Source organism: Taudactylus pleione, unplaced genomic scaffold, assembly GCF_031769625.1.
Source record: "Taudactylus pleione unplaced genomic scaffold, aTauple2 ptg000122l, whole genome shotgun sequence".
Lineage (NCBI taxonomy): Eukaryota > Metazoa > Chordata > Amphibia > Anura > Myobatrachidae > Taudactylus > Taudactylus pleione.
Window position 1 is genome coordinate 2,982,676 of NW_028284524.1, and position 25,832 is coordinate 3,008,507.

At 46.1% G+C, this 25,832-nt stretch overlaps 1 protein-coding gene across 3 annotated transcripts in view; it reads left to right on the top strand.

The window, feature by feature from the left end:
- The window catches only part of ZRANB3 (zinc finger RANBP2-type containing 3), a 413,977-nt gene that overhangs the window by 283,359 nt on the left and 104,786 nt on the right, over positions 1 to 25,832 (top strand). For all 3 annotated transcript variants that reach the window (XM_088472267.1, XM_088472268.1, XM_088472269.1), the window contains 4 exons: positions 3,850 to 3,969; positions 5,181 to 5,300; positions 5,985 to 6,164; positions 14,169 to 14,321. In XM_088472267.1, coding sequence (XP_088328393.1) covers positions 3,850 to 3,969; positions 5,181 to 5,300; positions 5,985 to 6,164; positions 14,169 to 14,321 — 573 coding nt within the window. The remainder of the gene's footprint in view (positions 1 to 3,849; positions 3,970 to 5,180; positions 5,301 to 5,984; positions 6,165 to 14,168; positions 14,322 to 25,832) is intronic.

Below are 25,832 nucleotides of genomic sequence, written 5' to 3' on the forward strand. Positions count from 1 at the left end.
TCAGATTTGGTAAAAGGAGTTATAAATGAATGCGTGTACAGTGAACTACAATATACAGATGTGTCCTCATACACTAATACTGCAGTCCCACCAAACACCCCCACTCTGCATGTGCCGAGCGACTTTTATGTTTCTTTTTTTTTGCCTGACAAAGGGGAAAAAGACGTAATGCAATGCTACTAGGATGCACCAGTAGACTACACTGATTAATTTGATGTGCGACACTTGTACATCTGTGTGCAATGAGTCTGAATATGAAGTGCTTCGGTGGTGTGGCTGCGGATTTTTTTCCACACCAAATCCATTGTGCTTTATTTAGAGATTCAGGGGGTCTACAGTATATTCTAAGTCTTGGAGAGAGATAAAATGGATGGAGATAAAGTACCAACCAATCAGCTCCTAACTCATTTTTTAAACAGTCTGTAAAGTGACAGGTGCTGATTGGCTGCTACTTTATCTCCATCCACTTTCTTGCTCTCTAAGGCTTAGTACATAGATTCCGCAGTCACACACAGATATACAAGTGTTGCATATCAAATTAATCAGTACAGTCTGCTGGTGCATCTTCGCTGCATTGCATTGTGACTAAGAAGCAGTTTCTGGCAAAAAAAAAAAAAGACACTTGACGCAAGGGACCTTGCGGATAAAGGTGGGTACACACTGAACAGATATATCTGCAGATCGAGTGCAGATGATGTTTATTCATACACACTGAACAACCATCATCTGTCTTCTGCCGTGGGTCCCGCTGCCGGGGGGCATGTCGCGTCCCCCTCCACGCAGCCTCTGCCGCAAGTATATGAGCTGTCGGCAGACTGTCTGTACACACTGCATTAAGCCCCAATACAGATATGTCCACATATATCTAGCCTCGTTGCGCGTTAAACAGCCCTTCTAATCGTGCCATGCCATGGCGTGACTTTGTAGCGCCGAGCTTCTTTTTGTGCGACTTTTTACCTTCAAATGTGTCTTATTCACACAGTGATGTGAATAGGACGCGTAAGCAGCTTCTGCTGATTAAAATGATGTGCAGCATGCTTATGCTCTCTGGGCGTATGCGGGTGTATCTGCATGCGAAACGCTGCGTTAGTGCTACAGCCACTTAAACTGTGACGTAACATTTCACATGCAGATACACCCGCAGATGCACACAGACTATAGACAAGCTGCATATCATTTTAATCAGCAGAAGCTGCTTGTGCTATCGCATCACTGTGTGAATAAGATGCATTTGAAGGTAAAACGTTGCACGGAAGACGCTCTGTGCTACTGAGGCACACGGAGCTCCTGCGTTATGTATGGCGTGACTTGTAGCAGAGCTGACGCGATATGTCTGTGAACTACGTTATTCACAGACATATCTCTGGTACACACTGGCCGACGGACACCCAATATATTGGCCGATCAATTGATTGGCCAATATATTTGCCAGTGTGTATGTACCCAACATTTCTCATTTGAGTTTAGGGCAGGAGTTCCCAACCACGGTCCTCAAGGCAGACTAACAGTCCTGGTTTTAAGGATAGCCATACTTGAGCACAGGTGTCTTAATTAGTACCACAGTTATTTTGATTTAACCATCTGTGCTCAAGCATGGATATCACTAAAACCTGGACTGTTAGTGTGTCTTGAGGACAGAGGTTGGGAAACACTGGTCTAGGGGATATATTTACTAAAGTTCAGGTTTTTAGAAGTGGAGATGTTGCCCATAGCAACCAATCAGATTCTACTTATAATTTATCTAGCACCTTCTAGAAGATAATAGCTAGAATCTGATTGGTTACTATGGGCAACAACTCTACTTTTACAAACCCTCACTTTAGTAAATATACCCCTAGGTGTATGAGGACACATCTGTAGATTAGATACATTAAAATGTTGAATGTTTGCAAAGTTGCTGATACAGACCATTTTATTTAATTTGGTTGTTGTCAGTATCTCCATCTTATAAAATAGCTGATAACTACTGCAGGAGATTTGGTTGGCACAAGTCTAAAAGTTAAAAGTAAACACATCGGAACTGCTGATTCTATTAAAAAAAACATATTGTGAGTAATTAAGCTAAATTGATGTCATGAGGTGACTGTAACAAACCTTGTGTTATCATAGATGTGTATCAGAAAATACAGAGTACCACAATCCATAAATAACATGCACTGACACTCCATGGCTAGTATGTTACAATAATAACCATATATAAAAAAAAAAATAATAATAATGATTTTATTATTTTTATTTTCATGCAGCCCATACAAAATTCAGATGTTTAGCTGATTTACAGGAGAACAGAGATTTGTAGGATTACATAAGCGTGATGAATTAATGAATATATGATCAGGCAAATTTTACCTCTTTAAAGAGCAGAGCAGTGAGACTCTAAAAGCTTGACGCCGTGTTATCATATTAAAGCCATTGCCATCAATGAAATAATTCTAAAAAAAAGTTATGTAAATGAGAACGTTATATAAACATTTCTCTTATAAGCGCCATGTTAAGCAAGAATCCCAATTGCCCGATGTGACCCAGTTCATGTGAAATTCTCCCTAAACTGTTATTTGATTGTTTCAAATGCCCATCTTATAGACTTTAACAACATGAATAATTGATGAAAACACCAATTTCTTTTTTTTTGTTACTGTTCTGTATTATTTATAAGTGGCACATTGTTATTGCCAGATAAAATTATCATTAGGAACAGGCAGAATTCATAAATAGTCTGAAGAGTTAGAGAAGGGACAGGGGCTGAAGTATGGTATATTTCAAGTACGCGGTTTAATGAGCGCATTATACTGAATATTTTATTAATGCATTTGTTCATCCAATCTCCTTCATGGAGATTCTCATAGACTGCAGCCTTAACCTCTTACCAGCCGCAGGGGAATGCAGTACTTTGCCTGTGCATTGCTGCACATGCCCGTTAGCAAGCAGAAAAGGGGTTAATGCACAATAATAGCTTATCCCATCAATTTAGAGCTTAGGCCGTCTCCAGGGTTGCGTGGGTTACAGTGGTAAGCAGTAAATTATTCATTACTAATTAAAATCCATGACACCATTGATACCTGTATTACACTGGCGTATATGAGGACATATATACCTTAGAACAGACAGAACAAAAAAAGTATTATATTCCTTTCCATTACCAATGCACTAAAATGAAGAGAAAGACCATCCTTATTTTCTTAAGGCTTCACCAGTTTACATTCTTTTATTCTTTAATTTATATTTTGTGTGCATCACAGCTAAACACAGTATACTTTCATTATTTACTTGTGGACACAAAGTTATTGTTTTTAGGTAGCTTGTTTTGTTTTGTCTATGTACGACAAAGTGAGTACTTGCCGCCTGCTGTGCAGCTGGACGCTTCCTGCCTTGCTGTGTTGTTTCCCCCCACAAATCATACACTGCTGTATATTCGCTACGTACCTGCGAAGAAGATGGGGACAAAGCTTGGTAATGGTTATTAACTTTATAGGAGGAACAACACAAGAAAGTTATGCAGTGGAAACATCACCTGCTAATATTATCTTAATGTCCGTATTTACGCAGGTTACTAGGAAATAAACCAAACAAACTTTGAATATCTCAATAGTCATCATACAGTACCATGCAGTACAACAGGCTCCGCAATATATTAAGTCTGTTTCTTACACCCATTTGATGTGTAGGTTGGCGTCTGGCTATATATAAAATTTGTGTTTTAATTACGCAAACTAGTCAAACTTGTAAGAAACTGCAGCACTCAAGTTTTAGCACCCAATTGTAATTTCTGCTCCAAGTTCCTTCTTGAGCAATCAGCTTCTCTCAGGTTTATTGTACTGTGTCAGAATGATAAACACTTGTTTTTCTCAGGCCGGAGCTGTGAAAGACTACATTAAAATGATGTTAGAAAATGACAAGCTGAAGTTCTTGGTGTTCGCACACCATCTATCTATGCTGCAGGCGTGCACCGAGGCTGCCATTGAAAGCAAGGTAAGTTGAGCGATCACTCCATACAGGTGTGCTTGTGACTATAAAATGTATTTATAGAATATGAGTCTGTCTGATATAAAAGGGTAACAGCGTTTCATCATCAGCATGATTGATCCAACCACATATAAGATTTGGAGTACCCTTGCAGATTTTAGCCAGAAAGGGTTAAATGTTAGAAAACAAAAACGTGTTTAGTCTACTGCTGATATGTATGTGAGAATTATACTTTTCCCCTCCATCACAGTGGGGGCAGCCATTTTCTTGACTGAACCATTTTGGCTGCTGTTGGCTCAGCCCACAAAATGGCTGCCCCAGCTGTGTATAGGGGCAGAGTGGGGCAGCCTTTTGTGGGCCAAGCCCATAACAGCCAAAATGGTTCAGCCTAGAAAATTACTGAGACCGCTCAGTTCAGTGTCACTGGTTTGTATCGAACAAGTGGGCTTTATTTTTTGGAATACTGGTTCAACCCACACAGAGGTGAGCACAGAATTATGACTTGGGATTACAACTTTGCTTTGACCAAAATATATTCCCTGTATATGTGTGTGTATGTGTATATATAATTTATTTATTTTTTCTAGAAAATCCTACATAAAGGTATCAGAGCTATAGATTGTCTTCTTTTTTTGTATTTTAATTCTTGCGATTAATATGGCTGCATTCTCATGTACACTGGTTAGCACAAAAGATGGCCGATGCTAATGTGTGTAGGGGCACTTTAATTATGCAGGGCAGCTTTCTCTGCATTTATATTTACTAAAACTGAGAGAGGCCCTCAGGGGAGATGCTGAAGCCTTAATTGGAGGTGATTTTGGCCCATTAATAGCTCGGCGCTGCACAGTGTCAGAGAGCGACAGTCAATAAAATACTAGTGACAGTTTAATTAATAACCACCTTAAATTGTAAGCTCTGCATGACAGGTACCTCTTTATTTTTCTTTACCGTGTCTTCAGTGTGTAACTTCTTTGTGTTTAACCTTATTAAATGTATTGATCTGCTTCCTCTGCAAAAAGCTGCATACATTGCATGGTACTGTATAAAAATAGTATAATTCATACAGATAATAGCACTGCACAATCCAATAAAACATTTCTGTAACATTTCTTTTATCTTTTTATCCTTTGCTATACTACTACATATGCAAATTATGTGCACAGAGTATGCTATGAATAGTTTTATATGTCCTGAAGAGGATCACAATCTGGTTACAGGCCCGTTACATCCGGATAGATGGGAGCGTTCCATCTGCAGAGCGAATTCACCTTGTCCATCAGTTTCAGAGTGACCCCGACACCCGTGTGGCTGTTCTTAGCATCCAAGCTGCTGGCCAGGTAAGGAAAAATTCCAAAAATATATAATTTTTTACTTTTCCAAATGTGTTTCTTTTTATCGGTGATGATGTCTCTGGTTGCACCCTTTTCAAAATGGTGTAGGCTGCAAATGTTGGTGAATTCAAACAGAATGTAATTGTTGGTAATACAAGATACAACAATACTATTTCTCACCTTAAAAAAACCCAAAAACTGTAAACCATGAAGGTAAAATGCATAGTGCATGCCATTCCATTACAGTGAAATGCCTCCCACATCTTTAGGACAATATGCTAAATGTATCACATGAAGGTCAAAAAAGCCAATACTGCATCATTTGACTTTGACATCCCTGATCTTGCCACTGTTTACATCCACCAATCCACAAAGTGCATTTTTGCAAAGCAAGTCAGTCAAGCTGTCAGTCAGTCTGTGTCTGCCCTGTTAGAGAAGTATCTACCTCCTCACATGATAGCCTGCTGCAGAGGAGTGCAAGAAAACATGATGGAAGACCGAGCAAAAGCCATTCAAATATTTCATGTATATTATTAAGCTCAGTAATACACAACCTTTGATGTATATTAATGTCACATAATGGCATTACTTACTCATTAAATTAAAGCATGTATCTATCCACAAAGTTTTACTCATTAGCCCCGTTTAGTCTACCTGAGATTACGCTATTTGTTTGTTTCCTTGGTTTAGGGGCTGACTCTCACAGCTGCCACACATGTTGTGTTTGCTGAGCTGTACTGGGACCCTGGACATATAAAACAAGCAGAGGACCGAGCCCACCGTATTGGACAAAGCGATTCTGTGCACATTCATTACTTGATCGCCAAAGGGACCCTGGATACGCTGATGTGGGGGATGCTGAACAGAAAGGTAGGAGACGTGTGATATTGTGTGTATTTTCATTACCTTCCTACAGAATAAAACTGCTTAGGCTCAGCTTTTTTTTTTCTTTCCCTTTTGCAAGGTCAAAATCTAAAAAAAAAAAATCTTCATCTTCCATACTCCCCTTAGATTGACTAATCTTAAAAATAAAAAAAAAACATTCTGAAAATACCTCAGTTTTAATGAAGACTGAGTCACACACAAGATGTCATCTTCTCCTAGCTTCACACCCACTCCGGCTTCTCTGGCTGCTTCAATTAATTTGGTGGCTCTGTCATTCAACAATGGGGCGGAGAAGGAGGGGCACTTGCAGAATGAATATACCAGAGTCACATTCTTGCACATGTTAAAAAAGCAAAACACACTACCAGGTGTCAGGTGATTTTTTTTCCTCTGGAAGCTAGAAATCTCCCACCATTTGTTATCTAACATTGATGACATGAATGTAGCAATAACTGGGTTTGCTCTCTGTACAAATGGAAAATCTCTCTATTCTCTCAGCTCTCTTCCAATACATTAAATTCTTATATATCACACATTTCTGTACTAGTCTGTGCTCTGCCTTTCTTAAAGGGTTTTGATCTCTACTCTTTTAGCTTTCATTGAATATCAGAGAAATCTAGTTCTTCAAAATGAATTCTGTTTTTTTTCTGTGAAAGTCCATTTCCCACCCCAGGTCACTGACTAGGATCAATAATAAATGGATTGCTCTGATAGTAGCAACATAAGCAATAGCACAGCGTTTAGCGATTTGTGTATAACGCTTTATTGCGATCACGGCAAGTACTATCTTGCTGTCTGTGTATAAAGGATGCTGATGTCAGATGAAACAAATGTCAGATTATTATCATTATATAGCACCACCATAATCTGCAGTGCACTTGTTTGAAGAGATGCTCCTATATTGAGTTTATTTCCATTTTACAGGGAGAGCATTAAGACAAAACCCATTCTTCAGTCAACCTTAATTATTTCTATCTTTTTATTTTATAATATAACTGGTAGTTCTTTTTTTTGCCAAGTGAAGAAGGAAGACAGGGCAACATTCCACCTTCTGGTTACTTTAATTTAGTGGTTCATACATACCCCCTTGCACCCTTTACATCATTCCAATTCCAATCTGCGATTGTGGGCCATGTCCTTATATAGCCAGGTACAGTTGTTCTGCAGGGATCAGTATGGAACACCGCCAGACGCATGTTCTAATCCCGACGGCAGAAGACCAGTAATGAAGATCCCTACAGGTAAGTATATTAACTATTACTAACCTAACCCCCCCCTAACGCTCCCTTAGGGGTGCCTAACCCTAACCCCCCTGTAAGTGCCTAAACCTAACCCCCCCCCCCCCCCCTTCCCCGCAGCCTAAACCTAAGTCTCCCGGGGCGGGTGACTAACCCTAACCTCCCCCTGGGACAAAAGTCCAGGAATGATGATGTTCGTCCATGCAAGATGACGTTTTGCCTCTTTCTGAGTTCCGTTTTTTTGGAGGGAAAAATCCGAACTCAACGTGCAAACTCGAACCTATCCGAGCCTGCACATCCCTAAAAAACCCCCCCCAATATTTATTCAAAGTTGCAGAGGGCATATACACGAGAATGACTTCACCTTATTTAACTATGGAAGAGACCACTATAAAAATAATTGTCAACTATTAGCTTCAGAGTATCAGCCCCTAGTGGAGGAATAATGACAGAGCACAATACTTCTATACTACTGAGTGGTTTTTGAGCAAACCAGAGATATGGCCATACACATTTTTATTTAGATGAGCTCTATTGACTTTACAGTAGTAATGTTTCTACTTCAGGGTCCATAGGGGGTCCACAGGGTTGACCTTGGGGTATAGGTTGGGAACCAAATCCGGGTACCACGCAGTTAAAGCTTTTAGCTCCCAGGATGCACTGGGTCCACTCTCCCTATAACCCCACTCCCAAGCCAGAGGCACCTCAGTTTAAGTTGGTGCCCGGTCGGAGTCGGGTCACTGTTAGCGCAGGGGGAGCTGATTAGCAGCCCCTAAGCTTATTTTATTTTTTTAGGGACAAAGTTTTTTCCATGGACTTTGGACTCTTCAGAGCGGCAGCGTTGGACTGTCCATAGGACGTCTAAGCTGGCGCTCCGTCACTCCGCTGGCGCTGAGACGCCAGTACAGATCTGGGGATCTCAGCGGGACCCCAGAGTCTGTACTAGCCGGACTCTGTGGGCGCCCAGGACTGCTGCCGGATCCACGGGGAGCAGGTAAGGTCGCGGATCACCGCTTGAGACAGACCGGAGGCGCCGGCAGTGGCGGCGGGCCCCCCATACCCCGTGTGTCCACCAGGGACTTAGCGATCGGCGCAGGGAGCCGGCGTCTCGGGGGTTAATAGCCGGCCAGGGGAGCAAGCGTTCCCTGTTACAGCGGCTCCTCCCCTCAGCTCAGCGCGCCTTTCAGTGTCAAAAGTCTGGCGTCGCTGAGCTGCTTCCTCCGCGGGCCACGCTTCTTCTGAGGTCTCCAGGCGGCCATTTTCTATGCAGCAGTAGAGCTCCGGAGATGGCAGTGAGTCCAGTCCCTCACCATCAGGTCAGTGTACACAGCGCTGTAGCCTTCCCATACACTGAATCTGGGTAGTTGAATGCAGTGACATAGTGCAGTATATTATATGACATGTTTTTGTATATATGTATATATCTGCATTGTATGTGACTTCTGCTAGTGCTGACTGTCTGTACTTTATTCTCTCACCTGTCAGTGTATATCCCTTTTCTTTATCTGCCCTAATACAGCTGTACATTTATATACTTGTTAATATTTGTGAGGTTTGTCACATACTGTTGCGTGCTGCACGTTGCCATATTTTAGATGGAACTGTGTGTTGCATACGCTGAAAATGGGTCCCTGCAGCTAATTTTTGGCATCAGTCAGGATCAGTATAGCGTGCTTGATATTTCCGCCAAGAGGGTTGGTTAGATATGTCTGACCAGGAGATAGAGCGTTATACTACACCCATTTTTACTATCCTACAAGCCATGTGCTGCAGGCGTTAGTGCGGAGGATTTAACTCATAAAGGGTTCTGTATGTGGCGTCATCTGGTGCCGGCTCCTTTCACGACCCCTTTGGGCGGTTTGTTTTCTCGGGATCCTCTCAATTGCGGATCGCCGGGCGGGCCCCATTGTTGTACCTCACTTGGGGTTACTTCACCATACTGCCCTTTTCATCTCAGGGTATCTTGCAGTTTCTTGCTCTCTTCCCCTGTGACAGACTACTGCTCCCTGCAGGGGTTTTTCGGTATATGAATTCCCCCTGGTGCCACAATAGTCTGTCATTCCCCTTGCAGGGATTACCACAACAGCCACCCTGGGTGGATGTCGTTTTCTACGAAACGCAAATTGGCGTGGTTGACGCCCTGTGGTTACTTCCCAGTTGGCTCTGCCGTGAACTGGATACTGTTTTGGGCTCTTTCCCTCTTACACGGGGGGAAGCCTATTTCAGGTATTATTATCCCTGCTTTAGGGCTGGTAACAGGTCCATTATGGTTAGAGTGAATGTTGACCTGCACCTGTATCATACACCCTCAGTCTTACATGCCTTCGGGTTCCCTGTTGCTGACTAGCAGGTGGATCGCATGGCGGGACTCTGGCTGTTGCCAGATACAAGGTATTACAACAGCGTTTGGCCTCCTGTCCCAAATTCCCTGAGGGTCATCACGAGCCCCTCCTGGAGTGGATGGGCGTGTTACTCGTCTGATTACAGATGTTACTACACCTCCCATTCCTGCGTGGTCGGATTCTTCGGATCCGTAGGTGGTGAAATCAGTATACTCGCTTTCAGGGGTTGTTACCCATCCTACCATGGCTATAGCATGGTTGGTTAATACTATTGCATAATGGGCTGATGCATTTGTAACGTTTTTTTCCCCTCCAACACGTCTGGGGTTCAAATGTATTTGGTCGCTCACGTAATATATGTAGTTGTCATAGGTGGAAATACCTATATTGGATACCAGTCTCCTAACTTTCAGAGTTCCGGCTGCGACTGTATCCTCCGTAATACCCTATGGCTGCGCTCTGGGAATGCAGAGGTGCAGATACCATCTATAGGGTAGATCTTGTTTGGTCCTGACCTTGACAAGATTGTAGTAACATTGGCAGTAGTACTAACGACAAGTTTACCGCCTTCAGCTATGCTCACTACAAGGCCTCAGACTAAGTCTGTTAAGTCTTTTTGTCCTCTGGGTCAGCCTAAAGGTCTGTTTCTTCGTAGACTGTCGGCCTCTACAAGGGCCGACAAATCCAGTACCGAGCAGGCCTGGACTGCCAGCCGATCCTGCTTCTGAACCTACGGATATATCTTCAGCCTGACGGGACAGGCCTACAACTGGGAGACATCGGTAGGAGGGTACGCCCTCTCTTTGCTCAGGCGACCTCTTTACATGTGAGGGTACGCGGGCCCTTATTCAGACCCGATCAGGGCCTTACAAATCCAGACAGCTATACAGTTGTTGCGGTAAGCAGAGCTAATTAGGCCATCCCCACTATCTCAGCGAGGGACTGGTTGTTCTGCTTTCTTTCTGGTGCGGTGGCTGAATGGTCCTCTTTGGCCTATTCTCTGTCTCAATTCCCTGAACCAGTTCCTAAAGCTACCTGGGCTCAGGAGGCAATCCCTATGCTCCATCATACGATGTGTGGAACCTGGGGACTTTATGGTATCACTGGATATACAGGACGCGTGCCTACGGGTACTTACAGAGACCTTTCATCAGCATGGACTGAGGTTTGCTGTATCACAGCAACACTTACAATTTTTCGGGCTCTGCCTGTTGGGACTGTCCTCAGTCCCACAGGGGTTTACCAGCGTTTTGGATTTTCTGACAGTTCTCCTGTTCAGTATATCCCAATGCTCCTGTACCTGGATGGCCTCCTGCTTTTAGCGGGATCACCGGGGTACTTTACAGCCAGGTCAGGATGACCGTGGCTTCTTCAGGGTGCAGACGTTTAATCAATCTCCCTGCATCCCTCTCTGGGTATTCTTCATCTAGGAGCCCTGCTGGATTCTCAGAATCTGAGAATTCTTCTGGCGTAAGACGGAATCTCCACTCTTCCATTAGGAGTACATGGTTGTCTACGCAGTCGACATATGTCTTTACACTCTGGGATGCATGGTCAAATATTCAGTGTCTGCCTTTGGAAGGGTGGAATGGGCTCAGTTCCATTCCAGGCCTTTCCATAATTGGCTCATCTCCGGATGGAACAAGTTTTTTCTGTCGGATCACTGATCAAACGAGGATGCTCTCTCCGGAGGCAAGTCGGTCCCTGTCCGGGTGGCTATGGCCATCTCGTCCAGGGTATTCTTTGCTATGGACAGTGTCTGGTTCGCATCCATTTCAGTGCAGTTGGACGTCTGTCGATTCCACCCTGTCAATTAACTTGTTGGAACTTTAGCCTATCTTGGGCCTTCACTCTGGCATAACTCGTTTCCCGGTGAACCTGAAAAGGTTCAGTCCGACAGGGTCAGGACAGTGGCTTCCTTTTTAGCAACACTGTTCGTTTGGTGGCAATGACAGGTATGTCACACATTCGGACATAGTCCGAGGGTCTCCTCCCGACCATCTCGGCAGCATTCATTTCAGGAGCTCTCCATTAGGAAGCGGGAGTCCTCAGCTGTCACGACATGCATCCCAGGGACTAGTCTCTTCCCCAAGAGAGGTTTCATCTCCTGGTGAGCAGGGGGGTCCCCCCTGAGGTGACCCTCATGGCCTTCTGACTTTATCACACTATGGTGTTACAGTCCAGCTCTGGGGATTCTGAAGCAACCTTCAGTGACTCTTTGTCGGTGAAGTGGTCCTTCCACTTTGTGTACCTGTGTTCTCCTGTCTCCCTTCTTCCTCGAGGTCTTTGGAAGTGTTTCAATCGAAACGGAGATGCTTTCCTGCTGGTGGCTCCTGATTGCCCCAGATGTCAGGGGTACTTGGATTTTCGGAGTCTCTCCATCGATACTCCATTCCTGATGCTTCACTGCCCGGACCTGTTGTCTCAGGGTCCTTGGTTTTGGCTTGGATCTGGGTCGTTTGTCTTTGACTGCGTCCCTACAGTGGTCTTACGGCTTCCCTGGCTTTGTCATCGTTGGAATGATTAGAGCACATAGATCAGCTTTTGCTGGGACCTACCACAAACTGTGGAAGCAATAATTCGTATGGTATTGTACCTGTCGCTACGATCCTCCGGTGTCCAGGATTTCCAGATATTCTGGCATTCCTTCGGGCTGGCTTGGGTTTCTCCCTCGGCCTGGCCTTCCTGACAGTGCTGTTCTCTACACTGTCAGTATGGTTAAGATATGGAATTGCTCCACTCTGGTATCCAGTTCATTCTTTGGAGTGTTTTCTGGATTATGCCTCCGTTTGTCCTCCCTAGGGACTCCTTGGGAGTTAGTAGTGGTTCTTCGTTCCCTCCGGGGACAGTCAATGGAACCGCTGGTTGTGATAGCCATTACATGGTCCATTGCTTAGGCTCTCTCTTTCTCTCAGGGTGTTTCTATCAACCAGGAGAGTGTCTGAATTGGGAGCGTTCTCATGTGGCTCCCTCTTCTGGAGGGCATCATGTCAGGGTGGGAGTTGCTCTCGCCCTGTGTTTCTTCTTAAAGTGGTTTTTAGGTTCCATATTATTCTGGAACTTATGGTACGGCCATTCAGTCCCCAGTCCTCTCGGCTGGTGTGGCCTCACTGACTGGCGTCCGGCCTCTTTGGTTTTATGTGATCCGTTCAAGTTCCTTACGGAAATCGGACTCCTTATTGGTGGTCTGAGATTTCTGGTTTTCACAGGAAAGGATGGCCGGCCTATAACCAAATGTTGGCTGGATGGCCTCGTATATCTTCCTCAGGGGCCTACCCATGGGTAGGCCTTTCTGTTGTTGAGGCTTGTTTTTTCTCGGGCCATGTAACCCTCATGGGCGGCTCGCTGTGGCGCCTCGGCTGTTTTGCCTTACTAGGTGGCCAAGTGGTCTTCTGTCCACACCTTTTTAAGGTTCTAGGCATTGGTTTCCTTTGCCTCTCAGGATGCTTCCTTTTTGGCGACGGATTCTCCTCTCAGCACAGGAGCGTCCCCACCCTTGGTTGAACTGCTTTGGGACATCCCCAAGGTCAACCCTGTGGACCCCCTATAGACCCTGAAGTAGAAAACAAGAGATATGGTAAGAACTTGCCTTTGTTATCTCTGTTTCTACGAAGTCCGTAGGGTCCACAGGGCGCCCGCCCTGACGCACCTGGCTTCATATGGGCTGTGTGGCTGGTCACCGGTTTTCCGTCTCCCGTTTCTGTGAGTATGGTTATTGAGTGTTCCAGTTTTCTCTCTCTTTTTCTCTCCTCCTCCGGCCTTTGGCTACTTACAAACTGAGGTGCCTCTGGCTTGGGGATGGGGTTATAGGGAGAGTGGACCCAAGTGCATCCTGGGAGCTAAAAGCTTTAACTGCGTGGTGCCCGGATTTGGTTCCCAACCTATACCCCAAGGTCAACCCTGTGGACCCTATGGACTTCGTAGAAACAGAGATAAGAAAGGTAAGTTCTTACCATATCTCTTGTTTTCTGTATTATTTTTAGCGTGCTTCATAAATGTATAGTATAGAATATAGTGATCGATACATGTATGCGTGAAACATTTGTTGTAGTACAGGTTGAGTCTCCCATATTTAAAATGCTTGGGACCAGGGGTATTTTGGATAACGGAATATTCTGTATTTTGGAATATTTGCATATCATAATGAAATATCTTGGGAATGGGACCCCAGTATACATGCAGAATGCATTTATGTGTTCTATACACCTTATACACACAGCCTGCAGGTAATTTTATAAAATATTTTCAATAATTTTGTGCCTCAAACAAAGTTTGGGTACATACATGAAATTAATTTGTTTCATATACACCTTATACACAAAACCTGAAGGAAATTTTATACAATATGTTTAATAATTTGTGCCTTAGACAATGTTTGTGTTTTCTCTTATCTGTTTCTCTGCCATCAGGCTAATGTAACAGGCAGCACGCTCAATGGCAAGAAGGAAAAAATCCAGGCTGAAGAAGATGACAAGGAAAAATGGGATTTCTTGAGCTTTGCTAAATCCTGGACCCCTAATGAAGATCTCGATGACATGAAAGACCACCTGTTATTTACTCATGTAAGAAACCAGAATTCTATATTATTATCTATTACTCCAGAAGTAATTTTTCTCCTAAGATTCGACACATAAATCTGGGCTAATTCTAGCCTCCTCTTTGGCTGTTTGCTCTAGAATTAGACTGAAAGCTCTAGAGAATAGTGCCAAGTTGCTTTTAATGTGTGACGAACCAACATATTCCCGGCAAATCTGTCATAGAAATAATTCAGTTGAAAACCGTAAGTCTGCATAATTATGATTATGGACCTCTTTCAGAGTTGCGCTCACATTGGGTCTGTGCTGCGCATGTGCAGACCGGTATAGTAGTGCCCCCTAAGCCGCAGCATGGTTGACATGCTGGGGCGATTTGGGGGGAGTGACGGGCTGCGTTCTTGAAAACAGGAGCATGACGGCCATGGTTCCAAGACATGCTGAGGCCAGGGCCTTCATCTTCCAATGTAGATTTCTTGGTCGCTACAGTGTGATCACACCGGACATCTGAGTAACCTGAGGGTTACCCAGATGTCCGATGATAATGCAAGTACCGCGTCTCCAGATGCAGCAGCAGCGGATCACAGAAGCCAGCAAGAAGCGTCTATTTACATAAGACGCAGACGCCTCCTGATATTGTAGCACTGCCGCTGCGCACAAAGACCCAGCTGCTGTAGCTACTGAGTACAACTCTGAATCAGGCCCTATGTTCGGACAAGAGATACAGTCTAAATAACTACTTGTAACTATAAGCAGCAACATAAGGGATAGTGTAGTATGTTAGTGCTGTTAAGTTCTAGACCTACTACTATATGACATGCATGGTCTAGGGCTAGGCTAATATTTATAGGTACAGAACAGCCTGTTTCTCATACTTTGTATTCTGAACTCATGCATCTAAGTCAAAGAATATTCGCTATGGTCCACAATTTCCGCAAATGGGTAATGTCTACCACCAGACTTTATTATTCTATATATAGTATGCCAATTACGGAGCGTTGTACATAAATTATTTGTCATTCACTTAATTTCCTGCACCATTGGAGCTTTTAAACTGCACATGGTTTTGAATTGAACTTAATCCACAGTGGAAACTATGGGCAACCAGAATACATCTGATCTACAGTAACTGCTTCACCAGACACACGCTGCACAGTTTCCGGGTCTACAGAGACTCCTCCCCTTCTTCATTGTGACCACCTTATGGCGCAGCTATGGCGACCTAACTGATCTGTTGGTGTTCTGGAATTAGAGCTAGAAATAGATTGTGTCTTCTCTCCATGGTCTCACGGTGAATGGGATTGGTTAGTGAAATTTGTGCGTTTACAAATGAGAGAATGACTCAGAGTCAGGACTATTATTTTATTTAGCTAGACGCAGAGCAGAACTGGGGTAAAGAAAACGTATCCAGTATCACCATTGGACTTCCTTCATCAGTGGTGGAGAAACATTGGATCTCTGCCAGAGGGAATTTATCAAACCTTCGAAAGAGGACAAGTGTCTTTTGCCCATAGCAAGCAATCAGATTATAGCTATCAATTATCTACTACATTCTATAAAAAGATAGTTAGAAACTGCTTGGTTGCCATGGGCAACATCTTCATTTGTCCTTTGTAGAAGGTTAAATAAATCTGTGGAATAGAGACAATGTAGATAAGTAACACTGATTATACTTATTCTTTGTTCTGATGGAAGAAGACCTTGTCATAATAGTGAAGATCTTGGGGATATAGGAGATGTGTGTGTGTGTGTTTGTGTGTGTCATTATTAGCATGACTGCATGCCGTGTTCAATCTAACTGTGTCTCCGTTCTCGTTGTCTAGATTTTAAATAACACACTGGTAGCCCTCCTAAGTGCAGATTGCATTCAGATTGCACTGTTTGCTCAGCATTGTCCTAGAAGGGTGAAATTATTGTAAAGGAAATATCTCAGCAATCACACATGAGAATTTTAAGTATTGCTAGCATTGACATTTGGACTTATTGGGAAAGTGCAAGCATGCATCTATAGGAGTGACAGATCCAGAAAGCTCCATTACAGACTAATGTTAATGTATAGGCTGAATAAGTGTTATGCTGTGTGAATGGGTGTTTAATGCATATAGAATATTGGCCCTGATTCAGAGCCGGACGCTCTGACCAGAGCGCTCGCTCTGAATCAGGGCCCACCTCCATAATTATGGAGCGTCCTCCTGGAGGCTCGTATAGCTGTGGGTCACCACCCACAGCCTATATGAGCGTGCAGGTTGATGGCCGCGATGGTCTTGACCATCGCCACTGCGAGCCAGAGCCTGCGGTTGAGTTTCTCAACCGCAAGGCCCGGAGTGATTTTGGCTCTATCAGAGCCAAAATCACTCCCACTGACATCACTAGTGATGTCAGTGGGCCGGCTTCTGACGGTAGGCGTTCCCCTGGGAACGCCCCCGTCTGGGAGGCAAGTCCCCGGCACGCCCACCAAAGGGGGCGTGCTGTCAATCAACATCGACAGCACACCCCCATTGATCAGACACAACGAGCGAAGGAAAGTCCTTCGCTCGTCGCGTCTGGCGCATGCGCACGACGGAGCTCCCTCCGTCGTGCGCATGCGCAGTGCACACCATCGACCCACTTGCGAGCGGACAGCCGCTTGCGAGTGGGTCTGAATGAGGCCCATTGTTCTTAAATTTGGTTTCTACTTCAGGGTCCATAGGGGGTCCACAGGGTTGACCTTGGGGTATAGGTTGGGAACCAAATCCGGGCACCACGCAGTTAAAGCTTTTAGCTCCCAGGATGCACTGGGTCCACTCTCCCTATAACCCCACCCCCAAGCCAGAGGCACCTCAGTTTAAGTTGGTGCCCGGCCGGAGTCGGGTCACCGTTAGCGCAGGGGGAGCTGATTAGCAGCCCCTAAGCTTATTTTATTTTTTTAGGGACAAAGTTTTTTCATGGACTTTGGACTCTTCAGAGCGGCAGCGTCGGACTGTCCATAGGACGTCTAAGCTGCCGCTCCGTCACCCCGCTGGCGCTGAGACGCCAGTACAGATCTGGGGATCTCAGCGGGACCCCAGAGTCTGTACTAGCCGGACTCTGCGGGCGCCCAGGACTGCTGCCGGATCCACGGGGAGCAGGTAAGGTCGCGGATCACCGCTTGCTGTGATCCGCGCATTTCAAATGCAGTCCTGTGCCTCCGGTCTCAGGGGACAGACCGGAGGCGCCGGCAGTGGCGGCGGGCCCCCCATACCCCGTGTGTCCACTAGACCACCAGGGACTTAACGATCGGTGCAGGGAGCCGGCGTCCCGGGGGTTAATAGCCGGCCAGGGGAGGCAGCCTTCCCTGTTACAGCGGCTCCTCCCCTCAGCTCAGCGCGCCTTTCAGTATCCATAGTCTGGCGTCGCTGAGCTGCTTCCTCCGCGGGCCACGCTTCCTCTGAGGTCTCCAGCGGCCATTTTATCTCTGTGGTGCAGCAGAAATCTCTCAGGATGGCAGTGAGTCCAGTCCCCCTGCGTACCTCACCATCAGGTCAGTGTACACAGCGCTGTAGCCTTCCCAGACACTGAATCTGGGCAGTTGAATGCAGTGTAATAGTGCAGTATATTATATGACATGTTTATGTATATATGTATATATCTGCATTGTATGTGACTTATGCTAGTGCTGACTGTACTTTATTCTCTCACCTGTCAGTGTATATCTATCCCTTTTCTTTATCTGCCCTAATACAGCTGTACTTAGGGTGGTTCTGAGACCTCACATTTATATACTTGTTAATATTTGTGTGGTTTGTCACATACTGTTGCGTGCTGCACGTTGCCTTATTTTAGATGGAACTGTGTGTTGCATACGCTGAAAATGGGTCCCTGCAGCTAATTTTTGGCATCAGTCAGGACCAGTATAGTGCTGCTTAATATTTCCGCCAAGATTGGTCAGATATGTCTGACCAGGAGATAGAGCGTTATACTGCACCCATTTTTACTATCCTGCAAGTCATGTGCTGCAGGTCTTAGTGCGGAGGATTTGACTCATAAAGGGTTCTGTATGTGGCGTCATCTGGTGCCGGCCTCTTTCACGACCCCCTTGGGCGGTTTGTTTTCTCGGGATCCTCTCAATTGCGGATCGCCGGGCGGGCCCCATTGTTGTACCTCACTTGGGGTTACTTCACCATACTGCCCTTTTCATCTCAGGGTATCTCGCAGCTTCTTGCACTCTTCCCCTGTGACACAGACTACCGCTCCCTGCAGGGGTTTTTCGCAGTATATGAATTCCCCCTGGTGCCACAATAGTCTGTCATTCCCCTTGCAGGGATTACCACAACAGCCACCCTGGGTGGATGTCGTTTTCTACGAAACGCTAATTGGCGTGGTTGACGCCCTGTGGTTACTTCCCAGTTGGCTCTGCCGTGAACTGGGTACTGTTCGGGGCTCTTTCCCTCTTACACGGGGGGAAGCCTATTTCAGGTATTATTATCCCTGCTTTAGGGCTGGTAGCAGGTCCATTCTGGTTAGAGTGAATGTTGACCTGCACCTGTATCATACACCCTCAGTATTGCGTGCCTTCGGGTTACCTGTTGCTGACTAGCGGGTGGATCGCATGGCGGGACTCTGGCTGTTGCCAGATAGGAGGTGTTACAACAGTGTTTGGCCTCCTGTCCCAAATTCCCTGAGGGTCATCACGAGCCCCTCCTGGGGGGGATGGGCGTGTTACTCGTCTGATTACAGACGTTACTACGCCTCCCATTCCTGCGTGGTCGGATTCTTCGGATCCGTAGGTGGTAACTCTGCCTGAAATCAGTATACTTGCTTTCAGGAGTTGTTACCCATCCTACCATGGCTATAGCATGGTTGGTTAATACTATTGCATATTGGGTTGATGCATTTGTAACGTTTTTTCCCCTCCAACACGTCGGGAGTTCAAATGTATTTGGTCGCTCACGTAATATATGCTGTTGTCATAGGTGGAAATGCCTATATTGGATACCAGTCTCCTAACTTTCAGAGTTCCGGCTGCGACTGTATCCTCCGTAATACCCTATGGCTGCGCTCTGGGAATGCAGAGGTGCAGATACCATCTTTAGGTTTGATATTGTTTGGTCCTGACCTTGACAAGATTGTAGTAACATTGGCAGTATTACTAACGACAAGTTTACCGCTTTCAGCTATGCCCACTACAAGGCCTCAGACTAAGTCTGTTAAGTCTTTTTTGTCCTCTGGGTCAGCCTAAAGGTCTGTTTCTTCGTAGACTGTCGGCATCTACAAGGGCCGACATATCCAGTACCGAGCAGGCCTGGACTGCCAGCCGATCCTGCTTCTGAACCTACGGATATCTCTTCAGTCTGACGGGACAGGCCTACAACTGGGAGATACCGATTTTCTCAGTTCGCCCGGTATTAGTGTCAAGTTGCCGCGGCTACGTGGGTAGGAGGGTACGCCCTCTTTACAAGGGCCTTACAGATCCAGAAAGCTATGCAGTTGTTGCGGTAAGCGGAGCTAATTAGGCCATCCCCACTATCTCAGTGAGGGACTGGTTGTTCTGTTTTCTTTCTGGTGCGGTGGCTGAATGGTCCTCTTTGGCCTATTCTCTGTCTCAATTCCCTGAACCAGTTCCTAAAGCTACCTGGGCTCAGGAGGAAATCCCTATGCTCCATCATACGATGTTTGGAACCTGGGGACTTTAGGGTATCACTGGATATACAGGACGCGTGCCTACGGGTACTTACAGAGACCTTTCCTCAGCATGGGCTGAGGTTTGCTGTATCACAGCAACACTTACAATTTTTCGGGCTCTGCCTGTTGGGACTGTCCTCAGCCCCACAGGGGTTTACCAGCGTTTTGGATTTTCTGACAGTTCTTCTGTTCAGTATATCCCAATGCTCCTGTACCTGGACGGCCTCCTGCTCTTAGCGGGATCACCGGGGTACTTTACGGCCAGGTCAGGATGACTGTGGCTTCTTCAGGGTGCAGACGTTTAATCAACGGGGAAAAAGTCCTCCCTGCATCCCTCTCTGGGTATTCTTCATCTAGGATCCCTGCTGGATTCTCAGAATCTGAGAATTCTTCTGGCGTAAGACGGAATCTCCTCTCTTCCATTAGGAGTACATGGTTGTCTGCGCAGTCGACAGATGTCTTTACACTCTGGGATGCATGGTGGAATGGGCTCAGTTCCATTCCAGGCCTTTCCATAATTGGCTCATCTCCAGATGGAATGAGTTTTTTCTGTCGGATAACTGTTCAAACGATGATGCTCTCTCCGGAGGCAAGTCGGTCCCTGTCCGGGTGGCTATGGCCATCTCGTCCAGGGTTTTCTTTGCTAGGGACAGTGTCTGGATCGAATCCTTTTCAGTGCAGTTGGACGTCTGTCGATTCCACCCTGTCAATTAACTTACTCTGGCATAACTCTTGTTTCCCGGTGAACCTGAAAAGGTTCAGTCCGACAGGGTCAGGACAGTGGCTTCCTTTTTAGCAACACTGTTCGTTGGGTGGCAATGACAGGTATGTCACATATTCGGACATAGTCCGAGGGTCTCCTCCCGACCATCTCGGCAGCGTTCATTTCAGGAGCTCTCCATTGGGAAGCGGGAGTCCTCAGCCGTCACGACGTGCATCCCGGGGACTAGTCTCTTCCCCAAGAGAGGTTTCATCTCCTGGTGAGCAGGGGGGGCCCCCCTGAGGTGACCCTCATGGCCTTCTGACTTTATCACACTATGGTGTTACAGTTCAGCTCTGGGATTCTGAAGCAAACTTCAGCGACTCTTTGTCGGTGAAGTGGTACTTCCACTTTGTGTACCTGTGTTCTCCGGTCTCCCTTCTTCCTCGAGGTCTTTGGAAGTGTTTTCAATCGAGACGGAGACGCTTTCCTGCTGGTGGCTCCTGATTGCCCCAGATGTCAGGGGTACTTGGATCTTCGGAGTCTCTACATCGATACTCCATCCCTGATGCTTCACTGCCCGGACCTGTTGTCTCTTGTCCTTGGTTTTGCCTTGGACCTGGGTCGTTTGTCTTTGACTGTGTCCTTACAGTGGTCTTACGGCTTCCCTGGCTTTGTCATCGTTGGAATGATTAGAGCACATGGATCAGCTTTTGCTGGGACCTACCACAAACTGTGGCAGCCATAAATCTTATGGTATTGTACCTGTCGATACAATCCTCCGGTGTCCAGGATTTCCAGATATTCTGGCATTCCTTCCGGCTGGCTTGGGTTTTACACTTGGCCTGGTCTTCCTGACAGTGCGGATCTCTACACTGTCAGTATGGTTAAGATATGGAATTGCTTCACTCTGGTATCCAGTTCATCCTTTGGAGTGTTTTCTTGATTATGCCTCCATTTGTCCTCCCTAGGGACTCCTTGGGAGTAAGTAGTGGTTCTTCGTTACCTCCGGGGACAGTCAATGGAACCGCTGGTTGTGATAGCCATTACATGGTCTATTGCTTAGGCTCTCTCTTTCTCTCAGGGTGTTTCTATCAACCAGGAGAGTGTCTGAATTGGGAGCGTTCTCATGTGGCTCCCTCTTCTGGAGGGCATCATGTCAGGGTGGGAGTTGCTCTCGCCCTGTGTTTCTTCTTAGTGGTTTTCAGGTTCCATATTATTCTGGAACTTATGGTACGGCCATTCTGTCCCCAGTCCTCTCGGCTGGTGTGGCCTCATTGACTGTGGTCTGGCCTCTTTGGATTTATGTGATCCGTTCAGGTTCCTTACGGAAATCGGACTCCTTATTGGTGGTCTGAGATTTCTGGTTTTCACAGGAAAGGATGGCCGGCCTATAACCAAATGTTGGCTTGGATGGCCTCGTAGGTCTTCCTCAGGGGCCTACCCATGGGTAGGCCTTCCTGTTGTTGATGCTTGTTTTTTCTCGGGCCATGTGACCCTCGTGTGCGGCTCGCTGTGGCGCCTCGGCTGTTTTGCCTTACTAGGTGGCCACGTGGTCTTCTGTCCACACCTTTTTAAGGTTCTAGGCATTGGTTTCCTTTGCCTCTCAGGATGCTTCCTTTTTGGCGACGGATTCTCCTCTCAGCACAGGAGCGTCCCCACCCTTGGTTGAACTGCTTTGGGACATCCCCAAGGTCAACCCTGTGGACCCCCTATGGACCCTGAAGTAGAAAACAAGAGATATGGTAAGAACTTACCTTTGTTATCTCTGTTTCTACAAAGTCCATAGGGTCCACAGGGCGCCCGCCCTGACGCACCTGGCTTCATATGGGCTGTGTGGCTGGTCACCGGTTTTCCGTCTCCCATTTCGGTGAGTATGGTTATTGAGTGTTCCAGTTTTCTCTCTCTTTTTCTCTCCTCCTCCGGCCTTTGGCTACTTACAAACTGAGGTGCCTCTGGCTTGGGGGTGGGGTTATAGGGAGAGTGGACCCAGTGCATCCTGGGAGCTAAAAGCTTTAACTGCGTGGTGCCCGGATTTGGTTCCCAACCTATACCCCAAGGTCAACCCTGTGGACCCTATGGACTTCGTAGAAACAGAGATAACAAAGGTAAGTTCTTACCATATCTCTTGTTTTAGATCTGAGGTACTCCCACAACTAGGTATCAGTGTTAGGTGATTACCAAGAAAGATAAATCTTTGTTGATTGCTGTTATTCCTGCATTTCTGGTGGAAAAAAAGTATTGACTCTCTATTATTGAGAGATCAGCTATTTATGTTTATTATTGTGGCATTTCATTGTGAATGTGTATGAACAGTCAGTGGCACTAACTGTTCCGACATCAGCAGCTACCGATTTCGACAGCTGCAGCTGTCTTTGCCTTATACTTAGCACTGTCCCTGGCTGTTACTGTTTTTGTTTTTTCAATTAACTGCGTGTGTCACTGGGTAGGTTTCTGACCGGCGCAAGCGCAGATCGACGGTCAGAAGCCGAAAGAGGGAGAATGCCATTCGGCGGTGAGGTGAGTTGACACTCTCTCTCTTCGGCAACTAAGGTTATAACACATGCCACCGATGAAGGGACCTGCTTCGCCACACTAAATGGGCGGAGCAGGTCCTGACAAAAAAGCCCGTTGCCTGCCCCTTCATACTTCTCCCACATTGGTTCTAATGTTTTCACCTGTAGGTAGGAATATGGAGATATTTCTTAATTCAGTTGTTTCACACATCGGGGTACAAATCTCCGTTAACAGGTCTGGCAGTGTCACTTTACTGCCAACTGTGTCCCCGTTGGCCGCCTGTGGCATTCCTGAGACTTCTGGTCACTCATCTGTAAGTTGCAGGTCCTGCCGCCTTCTTGGACAGTATCACATGATCCACTCTGATAAACCAGTGTCAAGCCACTCCAGTCACATGATTCATCCAGCCTATCAGTGATAAGGGCACCCTCTTTTAACCCTGAACTACTGTTTGTTCATTGCTTCCCTCCCTAAAGATCAGTACTCAAGCTGCTGACTCCGTTTGCCTTCTGCGCTTTGTTCCAGTTACCAGATTTCAGTATTTGCTTCATAAGCATTCTGCCTTGGTCTGTTCCAGCACACCTGCTCCAGTATTTACTTCACAAGCAATCTGCTTTATGCTGGGTGCACAGTGGCCGATATATCACCGTTCAATTGAACAGCCGATATGTCATGTGTTTGTCGGCCAGTGTGTACAGACGATATGTCTGTGAATGATGTCGTTAGCAGATATATCTCGTCAGCTGTGCAGCACAGCTAATGCCCAAAATATATACAGCTATATTGGTGCATCGTGCTGTGTGTACAAGAGGCCACCGGTAACTGACAGCTCAACTGGAGGGGCACATGTAAATGCCCACCCAGTTGTGACTTCAGTCACGCCACATCAGGCTGACAATTGGTAAGTGTGTATGCGTTTACCAATTGTCAGACAGGACAGCTCATTGGCCGAAGGGCCGATCCGTCATACTGGTTGTGTACCCAGCTTTAGTCTGTTCCAGCACACCTGCTCCATTGATGACTTCACAAGCATTTTGCCTTAGTGTGTTCCAGCACACCTGCTCCATTAATGGCTTCTCAGCATCCTGTTCAGTGCTATTCAGAAAACCTGTACCAGAATTGCTTCTCAGTAGTTCAGTGCTGTCTGGAAAACCTGCTCCATTAATGCATCATAGCATATTTCTTTGCAGCCTGCTTCTATTGTGCACAGCCAGCATTTACATCATCACCTGCAGTCTGCTTCCATTGTGCATAGCACTCTGTTCCAATATCTCCTGCAGCCTGACTCTGCTGCATCATAGCATCCAAGTCCAGCATTTATCACAGCCTGACTTCAGTGTATCCACAGACTGTTGCAGTGTACTCTAGGCCTGATTCAGCGATGGACATAATGCCAATATCACTTGAGCTCTGCGCATTTGTCTGTGTTGCCTGTGCATGCATCAAGTTTCATTATCATTGTCGCTTGCAGTGAGGATTTATTTACATTGTGATCGACATGCAGGGACCGTTTGTGGGCGACAGTGGAGGGTGGCAGCTCAATCCCAGGCGCGCCAAGAGCGTTTTAGGAGCGTGTCAGTCTGTAATCCCGTATGCGGTAAAATTGGCTCTGGCGTCTCCGTTCCAGAGGCCTTTCTGAGTAACAATTGGGTAACTCAAAACTCCGATAATCGACTGATCTGCAACCAATGCTGCGTCTTTGTACACAGTTGTGTGGATTTGCAAAGTCGTACAAATTCGCAGCAGTGTTGGCAATAGAGTACATCTTCTCTATCGCTATCTCAGGGTATCCAGATACCCATATCTGTCCTGTATCCAGCCGTCCCAAATTCCAACTAGTAGCATTGGTCAGCATGAGGAGAAGCATTATTATGGCCTCAAGCTTTGTCTACTCTCCTACAAGTGTAGCTAGCCCCAGGGGCCCCAATCCGAATCTACAAAACCTCAGTGATGTGACAAGTTGTTCTCTAAAAGGTGGAAAAGGAACTGTTTGTTTGTTAATGCCCATTTTTGTTTTATTACTGTGTATGTCCTCCATTGTAAAGTACTGCAAGGAATAAATAGTGTACCTGATACCAAAATAACAAGTGCATTTTGTTTTCTGACAGATCATTTTCTGATTTTGCATTTATATTAGAGTTGAGCAGAGCCCTGCAGTTTTCTGTTATGCTAAGTGGTCACTTTACGAAAAGGGTACATTTGCTGATTCTGGAAACCTTTGAGGAAGAGGGTCAGTGGATTTGGTTTGTACATACTTCTTGTGTGACCTGAGAAGATGTAGTGTGATGGTTGAAGAGTGCGGAGAGAGGGCCTGATTCAGACCCGCTCGCGAGCGCTATGCGCTCGCAAGCGGGTCGATGGTGGCCCAAGTGCGCATGCGCATGATGGAGCCGGCTCCGTCGTGCGAATGCGCGAGACCCGGATAGCAACGGGCAATCAGTTGCTCCGGGTCTCGTACCAAAGGGGGCATGCTGTCGATGTTGAGTGACGGCACGCCCCCTTTGGTGGGCGGGCCGGGGGCGTGGCTGCCCAGACGGAGGCGTTCCCATGGGAACGCCTACCGTCTGGGGCCGGGCCCCACTGACATCACAAGTCTAAATGTACTAAAATAAGGAATATTATTATTGAAACAAATACACGGTTTTTGAGGTTGTGGTTGGAGTTTTATACTGATAATACCTAGT